The sequence below is a fragment of the Xiphias gladius genome, chromosome 2 (assembly GCF_016859285.1).
Source record: "Xiphias gladius isolate SHS-SW01 ecotype Sanya breed wild chromosome 2, ASM1685928v1, whole genome shotgun sequence".
NCBI lineage: Eukaryota > Metazoa > Chordata > Actinopteri > Istiophoriformes > Xiphiidae > Xiphias > Xiphias gladius.
The window spans coordinates 1,054,083-1,064,337 of record NC_053401.1 but is presented as its reverse complement, the minus strand read 5'-3'; the positions used below and the strand labels follow the sequence as shown (position 1 = coordinate 1,064,337).

General features: G+C 43.1%; 1 protein-coding gene across 5 annotated transcripts; it reads right to left on the bottom strand.

Moving 5' to 3' along the window:
- Positions 1-297: 297 nt before the first annotated feature.
- Positions 298-9,442, bottom strand: fbxo7 (F-box protein 7). Of its 5 annotated transcripts, XM_040141897.1 has the most exons (12): positions 9,029-9,325; positions 8,779-8,931; positions 7,823-7,945; positions 7,023-7,260; positions 6,945-6,952; positions 5,684-5,930; positions 4,466-4,610; positions 3,422-3,505; positions 3,241-3,336; positions 2,508-2,684; positions 2,324-2,364; positions 298-1,558 (listed from the first exon to the last, which is right to left on the bottom strand). In XM_040141897.1, exons 3-12 carry the CDS (start codon positions 7,942-7,944, stop codon positions 1,250-1,252), a joined length of 1,467 nt encoding a protein of 488 aa, XP_039997831.1. In that variant the 5' UTR covers position 7,945; positions 8,779-8,931; positions 9,029-9,325; the 3' UTR covers positions 298-1,249. The 5 variants fall into 5 exon arrangements, with proteins under 5 accessions (XP_039997831.1, XP_039997821.1, XP_039997804.1 ...); XM_040141887.1 differs by lacking the exons at positions 8,779-8,931; positions 9,029-9,325 and adding an exon at positions 9,332-9,442; XM_040141870.1 differs by lacking the exon at positions 8,779-8,931.
- Between the last annotated feature and the right edge of the window lie 813 nt (positions 9,443-10,255).

Below are 10,255 nucleotides of genomic sequence, written 5' to 3'. Positions count from 1 at the left end.
CGTGCGGTGCCGCCAGACCTCACCCTGTCACAGGGCCTGATGGGTAACGAGATACACCGCAGCAAACTCCGCCCGTCCGGACGGCACCGCTCCGCCGGGTGAAACGAGTGTCTATAAACTAGTGCGCCCTTTGTCTTGAGACAAAAGATGACGTCATTGTGTCGGGGGAGGGGGGTTAACGTCTAATTATTATTTATTTTTATTTATTTTTTACAGCTTTATTCTGTTCGTTACAGCGACAGAAGAAAAGATGAATATAATATATATTAGATCCATTAAATGTGACGCTTTATTTGAAGAAATCAGGCGCAAATTAATGACGTTTTAAGGTGTTTTTAATTGGTTTGACCCACATTTGGAGAAAAACGAATGGATGAATTAACAGACAGTTGTAAATGAAAGGGTTTTCAACGGGGTTTCGTTTCAATACATGAAGGAACCCCACACGCAGCTTTTTCAGTGGAGATGCACGTTAACTGCGCCTCTGACACTTTCGGCAGCAGTGAGGACAAATTAATACATTTCATAAATAAATGAATTTGTGAAAAATCTTTTTAAGCTGAAACAGTCAGTCAGTCGTTTTGTCAATCGATAGTTAACAGACCGTGATCTTGAATCTCTGTTTAATGAGGATTTGCCTCTTTTTTACTTCAAATTATTGTAAATTTGAACTGTTATGGTTCTGCGCTGTTGGTGGTGTCACCCCAGGAGTTAATGGATTTTAATAAACGGGTTTCAACGGCTTCTCCCAAGCGAGTAAGCGTTAAAAGCTCTTCAAATATATGAAGTAACATTACAGGTTTAAACTGTACCTTAAACTGACAACGATATTTTTTACTTTTTTAAGGCAAAATCTTTGAAGCAGTTGTTCAAAAACTACCCAGCAGTATTTAAAGAAATGAAAATTAGCTCCACCTTTACTGAAGACACATTAATGCAGCAATAAATATGATCAAATTCTAGCACGGCGCCATCGCCTTTCATTTCAGTTTCATTCCCAAACAAATCTGCTTTTATTAAAACCGCCACAAACAGATACACAGTGAACCTGCAGCTTTAGGGGCCCCTGAAAGTCCGGGGCTCCTAGTGTTAAATACCTAGTCCTCACAGACCCGTTCGTTTCTTCCGTAACTGTGAAGTCAAGTATTCTCCAAAAGCTTCACATAAACCAACACTCGTATCATTCAGATCTCGGTTTTTATTGCAGAAGCTCTGATCAGTCCTGAAACCAGACTCCGACAGTCAATAATCAGATGAATCCTCGCTGGACGTCTGCGGGTCGTCCCCCCATTGGTCGGACTCTGCGGAAGTTGTCCAGAGGTCGTCCGTCCAGATCTCGAGGGGGGCTGAAGGGGTCGTAGCGGTGGCGGGGCAGGAGGCCGCGGGGGAGGTTCGGTCTCTGGTCGTACTCCCCCCCGATGATGCCGGGCAGCGGGGGGTGGAGGGGGACGGGCACGGAGCCGAAGATGTCTCGAGGGTTTCGGTGGAAGGGAGGGAGGGAGCGGTGACGAGCAACGTGTCGATGTTCACAGCGGAGCTTGTAGAAGCGTTTGTAAAGCTGCAGGAAGACGTAAAAACACCGTTGGAGTCTGCCGGACCAGCTGAATGCAGCGTTTCCATAGTAACACGGTGTGTTTGGACGGCGGGACGAGACCAGAAAAAGGAATACTTCCATTCCTCTGTTCTGGTGGTGATGTTAAACTGGCCGCAAATTATTTTTAGCTTTGTTAATCAATCGATTGGTCGAATGAAAGAAAATTAATGAACACACATTTTTGTTATTGATAAATTAATTAATTTAAGTCAAGGAAGTAAATATCGGATATTTAACATTGAAGTAAAGGATGAGTAAATGGACCGAGTTATGTTTTCTGTAAGAATTACCCCTGAAATACATAAATAAAAGATTGTGTTTATCAAGAGATCAGAACCATCTCTTCATTTTTTAATACAAACATTAAGGCCCATTTAAGATAAAATTGAGGTCATTCAAGTTCAAATTTTAAGAATAATCACTTATAAACTCATACTATGAAGATTATCTATTAAAATACCTGTATTATAATTCATTAATCATCTGCTTAAAATACTGTAATTATGTCATTATTAATCTGTAAATTAATGCAATTTCAAAGGTAAAAAATTAAGAAACAGTGAAAAACAGACTGAAGATGTGACCGTGTGTTCTGGTAAATGTGTGATGAGCAGTTTTTGCTGCTGGTGAACATCCTCTAAACTAAATGATCCACACATTAACTCACTGACGGCTGCAGCCTCGGTTCAGTTTCAGTTGTGTTTAATAGTTGCAGACGGGGAGTCTCACCTCTTTCCAGTCTGTGTCTCTGGACCTGCTGGGATCTGGATCTGAACAACAACACAGAGACAAAGAGTTTATGCGTGAGAACCTTCCACGTCTTCGTGGACTTTGGTCATGACAGTTCATTCGGTCACTGCGCTTTTGGATTCAACCGTCGCCATCAGAAAGCTCGGCTTTCCTGCGGTCTCACCTGTGAAGTCTCGGCGGTACAGGTGTCTCCACAGCGTCGAGTCTGCCGTGGCGATGTTGAAGTGTCTGCAGACCGAGGACAGTCTCACCACAGAGCGAACGTCCAGCAGTCTGAGGACTCGGAGGAGGAGCTCCGGAGGAAGAGCGGCCAGACCGAACGCCACCGGCAGAGCCATCGCTGGGAACGAGAGTCAGCTGATACATCTTGACATTTCGTGACCAACTCAGAGCAGGCCGTAAGTATTGGGACAGTTACCGCAGTGCATTAAACGCACAGCGCCCGAATTTTAGGGGTCCAAAAGTAATCGGACACTTGGCAGCTTCTTTAGCAGCCGTGTGTCGTTTCAACCTCAGCCCATGGACAGAAAGAGCTGAGACGGGGCTCAGAGACTGAGGTGGAGCGGTCTGTCACCACGAGGGGTGAAGAGGCGGAGAAGATCATTTTAGGGAAAAAGCAAAAGTCTGGCAGAGATGATAGTAAAAAGGCAGCTGGTTGGACAAAATCCACAGCCTGGCACTTTTTAAAAAAGCAGATGATTAGTGTTTACCCGCCTCCTCATGTGACATTAATCCTGTCTGAATGGGGCTCGAGACAAAATTGGCCGCAGGTTTATTTTCACTAAACACTGAGTGAAAATAAAAAAGATGATACAATCTGATAAAAGACTTAGTCAAATCTAAAAATACAGTCATTTGAAAGCGGCTACAATCACATAAACTCTCCTCCACTGTACCTTCTCTGGCGGCAGCGATCAGTGGGTACGCCAGCTGGTCTTTGAAGACCCGGGACAGTTTACTCAGATCTTTGAAAGCCGCAGCCGCACTTTCTCCTGAACAACGACAACAGAGACATGACGTTACGCTGCAGTTATTTACAGAATGGCGTGGTGTCAAATCGACCAATCGGAGCTCTACCTGGCCACTCGTCCGTCACGTAGCTGGATGGATTCAGGCACAGTTTGCGAACCGTGTCGACGGTTTCGTTCATCTTCAGAGTGGCTGGAGAGAGAAGAGAGAGCTTAGCAATAGAGAAGAGGTCTGAGATTTCGAATGTCGTGTGTGAGCTGTTTAATCAAAGAGCAAAACCGACGATGCAACTTTAACTTTAGCCGCCATAGAGTCTTATTTACTCCCTTTAGCTTGGCTTTTGGGAGAGGTGGCAGATATTTTAATCATGCACCAGTGGTGTGAGGAAAGAACTCACGCAGCAACACACAAGACAAGACAGTCCGGATAAACGCCGGCCTCTGATGGTCACCGGATCCCCGCTAGAAACTGTCAGCGGTTCACGGTGAATTACCTTCACTGAGGACAGATCAGGGCATTTTCTCAGTGAATGTATATGAGAACGTACATCTTTCTTAAATTCTATTTTTTATTTGGAAGGTACGGTTGCACACGTTACACGACATAACCAGCTTTTCCCATCACATTCCCGTTTTTGACATTTGGAGCCACAAGCAAAACACAGAAACTATATATTCCCATAGTACGAGGGGGGAAGAAAAATGGGAGAAGAAAAAAGGACGAAAAAGGGAAAAATGTCATTTATGGATGAAGAAACACTTCATTGTCTAATTCCGTCATGTGTTGATGCGGAAATCTGAACATCAGGAAGAAACTGAAATTGCAGAGCAAAGTAAATGTAACGTTAAAATTACAGATGCAGTCAAGTGAGAAATATGAATTAAATATAAAGAACGGAGCTGTCCAGACTATGGAGGATCCTTCCTACCATCTGTACTCTTACTCTGGCCTCATTTCATCTTATTTTCACTGTATTTCTGTCTTTTAAAACATGCTGTTTGTTGATACTGTGTCCCGGCTGTCTGATCTCATCACTGCCCTGCACTGTCAATTGTCCTCTGCGGCTTTTCCCACAATGTGGTGGAGCCAAGAACAATCTTCCACCGCAACCGTCTTGAGTCACCGGGTGAGAAATGTTGTGTTTGGACTGACCGTTGATGACGAGCACGGGGCCCATGCACACGGCGACCACCATGGCGAGGCTGTTTTCACACAGAGGATGAGTGTACTGGAGTTTGTAGACTCCGCCTGCTGACCTCCACCCACCGGGCATCTCCCCGGGCTTCAGCTCACAGCCCTGAACAGAGAGAGGGAATAAATACCTGAATGTTTTCATGTATCAGACAGTTTGCTGCCTCGTGTTGTCTGGATTCATATCTCAGCACCTCATGAGATATAAACGGCCTCATTTACCTCTTTAAATCACTTAGATCAGTAATTCTCAACCTTTTTACCTCGTGACCCCTTCAAACGAAGAAAAATCTATTTGCAGCCCATCATCACAGGCCGGTTAGGATTATGTGCTGTGAAGAGTTAGGAGTAAAGAGTGCTTTTCTTTCTCACAGTGACTTATTTAAATAATATTTAGAGACCTGGGGAGATAAAATGATCTGGTTATAAATAAAACAGAGATTGTAACAAAGTTTGAGAAAATCCTAATTTTTTTGTTGCAGAAATTTTTTTTTTTTCTGCTTTCCTATCCTGTTAAACATCCTATGACCCTGAGATTTTCTCGTTGACTGTTTCACCCCTTGGCCTCCAGGTTGGGAGCCACTGCATCAAAATACAGTAATTTATTACAATAGTTAACTGTGCCCTTAAATCCCAATTTAAATACATTAATTATATCAATTTTAATGAGCAAATTCATTTATAAGCTAAAAAATGATGTGATTCCATTTGATAATGTGCATATGTAAAATGCACTAATCTACACAATGATTTCAACCACTACCCCCATGACTCAGTTCATATAACAAGCATTTAGCCCATTTTGTTCAAATCTGTTTAAATTGCCTTGAATTTTATGAGTTATCTTCTCTGTGCTTTTAATTTGCTCAACTCCTTCTTTCGATTTGTGTTTAATCGAGCTTTTCCTTTGTTCCGGTTTCTTGTAGTTACTTTTAAGGAGCTGTTTCGATGACATATGTAAGTATTTATCATTTTTGTTCATAGATTCTTGACCCCAGCCTGACGGTGGTGCTAGAGGAAAGGTCAGGAGGTCGTTAAAATCATTGGGATTCATCTTCTGCGGACCCTGAGTATCCTCAGTAAAAAGCTTGGGTACGAAGCAGTTTGCAGATCTCAGAATTTAAAATCCAGAAAGAGACCAAGACAAGCTGAAAACAAGTCCAGAGTCCTCAGTCTCACCTGAGGAATGAACCCAGTTTCGAGCATCAGGAGGTTTCCGGCCACCATGATGGCGTCACTGGGACTGGTGGTCTGGGCCGTGTGATAGAGCAGCTCCAGAGAGAGAGGAGCCTGACCCTCCTCTGCCTCGTTGCACAACATGGGCTCCCAGCTGGGGACCGAAGGCTCAGAGTCCACCATCTCAGTGGTCTCCTCAGACTCTGTCAGTGCTGCAGGGCTGCGGCTGCTGCTGCTGCTGCTGCTGCTGGGCTGTTTGACACAGAGAGACGTGAATGCAACAAAACTGTCAGGATCCGACAAACTCCTAAGAGAAGCGCTAAGACCATCAGTAGGGAGGGGATGAGGACTAAAGAGTCCTTTTTTAGAGTGGCGTGATAAAAACAAACAGAAACACAGAGAGTGTCTACCTGCTGTGATGTTTCAGTTGTGTAGATACAGATCAACACATTTGTTGGTGTCAGCTGTGGTTTGTGATGCAGGGAGTTCAGAAAAATGACTCAGCACTAAACACGATGAGCTTCATTGACACTGACAGCGGCTCCGTTGAGTGTGAATGATGATGTGAGGATTATTTTCACTGAAGGTGACAGTTTGAATTTCAGTACGCAGCAACAGATTCCTTTCATCAACACGACAAGTCCAAACCAAACAAACTCAGTATGCCGTGCGGGCTTATTTTCCCCTCAAGTCAGAATTTTTCACCTGTACGCTTCACTGAAAAAACATTTTCACTTTGAAAAGCAGGCTTCTGACGGGAAGGTGTCCTACATAAGTAAATGTTTAAAGACAAGGTGGGTGGTTAAGTCTGTCCTGAGTAATCAGTCTTTTTCTTTGTGTGACAGATGTAAGTGTTTGATACTTTGATGGTTCGTCTGTTTCATATTATGAGCAAACGTTTCCGATTCGGGAGACGAGCGGTGAACGGGACATGTGACAGTGACAGAGTGAACCTGTCGGTGCTCTCTGCTGGACAAACTGTGTAATGGTGACACTGACCTTAAACACATCTTCAACGTTTCTCCTTTCTTACTGGTTGACATATTATGATATGGATGGATTTGTGAAAGGTTCATGTGGGCTGATAATACTGGCAGGATAATTTATCTGTCAGGCTATACACACACACACACACACACACACACACACACACACACACACACACACACACACACACACGCACAGATTGTTTGTTATTATCTCCAATTATTAAATTAAAACGAGTCTGCTGAAGGTGGAGTCCGATCTGCTTTCCACGGAGCAGCTGCTGGGCTTTAAATTGTATCATAAAAGGCAGGAAGATGCTTTGGAAACCTGTTTCTACCTCAGATGAATCACTCACCTGGTTGGGGGTCACGGCAGCCATCAGTTTCCCCTGCTGCTGTTGCCTCTGGTTCTCTGTGCCGCTGGTCGTGGTCTTGGTGGAGTTGGAGGAGGAGCTGGAGGCAGCGGGGGCCGCAGACTCGGGTAGGATGACACAGATCAGGTCTCCAGAGACGATGCCACAGGACGACAGAGTCTGACCGGTGTCTGACAGAAGCTCCGAGCCGTTCAGAGACAAACTGAACTCTGTGTCTGCACTGAGAGAGAAACAGAACACACTCAGGGGCTGTTTCTCATCAGGGAAGTCAAATACGCTGCCTGGAATTGAAAAATAATACAACTTTAAACTTCAAGACACTGAACGAAAATGACACCTGGCTGCGTTCTAGCCCGTGTTCTATCAGTGAAAGCAATTATCTTGGTGAAACAAAACTGTTAAAATAGTTTACCGTTAAATATTTGAATTATTTTATTTTGTCTCTAAAAAGATCTAATAAGGGGGGTTGGATGATACTTTCATTAATGACAAAACCACAGTGCGCTCACAAACTTCTAATTTCATTATTTGTGCCTGAGAGGTTGCTAATAATTTTGAGACCTGCATTTGCATGATACAGACCTTAGTTTTGGTTGCACATATAAAATAATAGTAAATGCAAGTGTCCACATGCCAAGGGGCACTGCAGAAAATACTCCGTGCTCCTTTTACATATCAGAAGGGCTCAATTCTTTAGAAAGTCTCCCCAGCCAGCGTAAGTTCCCGAGAAAGAAGAAGATCATAGGAAGTATTCGGGCCGCGTCTCTGGGTTGGTGTCTGACCTGAGTCCATGAGAGGACAGGAGGGTCTCCTTGATGTGATCCGTGAGCTCTTTCAGACTGGGTTCTTCTCCCAGTAACTCCACCCTGCAGGTCTGCCTGTTGATCCGAACCCGCAGCTTCATGCTGTGGACGACAAACGACCACAATGGTGACACGAAGCCGAGCCATTCGCCCTCAGCAGCACTCAGCGCCAAACAGATCAAGTTGAGCTGGCTTTGTGCAGGGAGGCGCTGTCATGTTGAAACAGGAAAGGACCTTCCCCAAACTGCTGCTGTCTAAAATATCAGTGTGTGCTGTAGCATTAAGATGTGCCTTCATGGGAACTAAAGGGCCTGGACCGAACCATGAAAAATAGACCCAAATTGGTAAAAAGTTAATGGAGTTTGGTGTTAAAAAAAAGAAAAAGAAGAAAAAGAACAGAACATCTTTAAACAATTTAACAAAACTCTTACTTGACAAGGGTTAGTCCATGTACAGCACTTTCAGCTACATAGTTCACTTAATACTGTGTAATTCTTTTGTTCTTTTTTTTTGGCAGGATATCTTGAATGCATCACGAAAAACCAATGGAAAACAGACAAAATGGCCACAAAGGTACGTGAACAGGGGGTGTCCACATACTTTTGGCCTCATAACATAGCAGATAGTACACCCTACTATATCATATGACATCTGTTTTACAAACAAACTAGACCGGTTTTTCTGTGGTTATTGAGTAAAAGAGCATAAGAAAAGATTTCACTAAAATTTGATAAAAATTTAATGGAGTTTGGTAGTAAAAACAAATAAATAAATAAATAAGCCCATTTCTAAAACAGACCATCTCTGAAGATGTTTGTATTTTCGCATGAACTTCTACTCTTACTTGAATGACTGGCACATATATCGCAAGATTGTCCATCATTGTGTACAAAGTGAACCTGCTGTATTGGAATATAAACAGAAAGGGCATTAACCTGTTCCGACGCAGGGTGAGAGATTAGCCGTACAAAGTGCCACCGGGAATCTACCATTTTTAAGCTTTTGATGAGTCATTATCGTCGTTTTCCATCACTGACGCGACTTCAGTTTTGTGTTCTCCTGAAACAAGCCTGTTTCTCCCAATTTCGCTAAAAAAAAATAAATAAAAAATACTCGGGATTCAGATAACTTTCAATTTCCGTCAACTAATGTTAGAAACTCGGAGTTCGGCAGACCAACACTCACCACGGGACAAAATCACCAGCGTGCGAAGCCAGAAATAGCACAATCATTGAAATTACAGAGAAACAGATACAGTAAACCTAGCACAGGTCTCGTAGAAAATCTGTTTTGTTTGTTTTTTTTTTATTTCAAAAGAAATGAAACTTTTCGTTTTCGTTTCTAGACAGGAGCCGGAACGTTAGCTAACGTCTTTAAGTCGCCGCGTAACGGCGAAGCTTGTTGGTGTCGGCCACTCGACTTGTTCCCGCCGACGTTTTGGGTGACGGGAGCCTCCGGAGCTTCGAGGCAGAGCCGAAAAACACTTACACGACGGATCAAAGTGATGATTTCCACTGGGTTTCACGACATCTCTCCGACAAATCGCCCTGTAAACACAGAGCAGCGGCGGCGGCGGCGGCGACTGGGCGACGGCGTCAAACTCCACGCAGCTAAACGCGCCACTTCCGGTTAAGGTTTTCAAGATAAATCCGGTATTTTTTTTCTTTTCTTTTTAAAACACCTTTCAATGGCAGAATTAGAAACATTTTTAATTTGTCTGAAAACTTTATTCAAATAAAGTACAAGCAACAAAATTATGAACAACAGCTGAAGCCAGGGAGATTTTTCCCACCTTTTTCCACCATTTCTGCTTTATTTTTAATCTTTATTTAAAACAATGAAAGTTACTCGCTCAATTCATTTGAAAGACACTTGAAAATCTGAGTCTTGCCTTCATTTCTTAACAACCTAATCGTAACAGATGGTTGACATCAGTTGTCAGTTTGCATGTTTGCTTCATTGACCAAACCAGTATCCTACACACAGTATCTGGACAGGAGACTCTCCCCACTTTAGGCAAAATAGTGCAATCATACGATAATCGAACACCTTTGCAAGCACCTCAGCTGACCCTGGCAGTCAGTAGGTGTAAATTATTCCCCTTAAAATATGTAACAGTGTAAAGGTAATCCCAGCTGAAATATTATTTCTTTATGAACTACTGCTTGGCAGGAGGGTCCACACACTTTTGGCCATATAGAATACTTTATTATACTATTCCTTCAACTTTTTTTTACAAACAAACCTGGCTACATTTTATTTTTCCAGGATAGCACAAAACATGTCAACAGATTTCACTAGAATCCAGTGAAAAGTTCATGGAGTTTGGTGGAAAGATACCAATTTGCTGTGCTTACTTGGCAGGCGTGTCCACATACTTTCGGCCAAATAGCATACCTGATATTAAACCAT

Coding starts and splice junctions, on each gene's coding strand:
- fbxo7 (XM_040141870.1), bottom strand. CDS start 9,075: ATGATTGTGCTATTTCTGGCTTCGCACGCTGGTGATTTTGTCCCGTG. Junction 7,261..7,822: donor CTGTCCTCTCATGGACTCAG/GTCAGACACCAA, acceptor TTTCTCTCTCAG/TGCAGACACAGAGTTCAGTT. Junction 3,506..4,465: donor CCCCGTGCTCGTCATCAACG/GTCAGTCCAAAC, acceptor TTCTCTCTCCAG/CCACTCTGAAGATGAACGAA.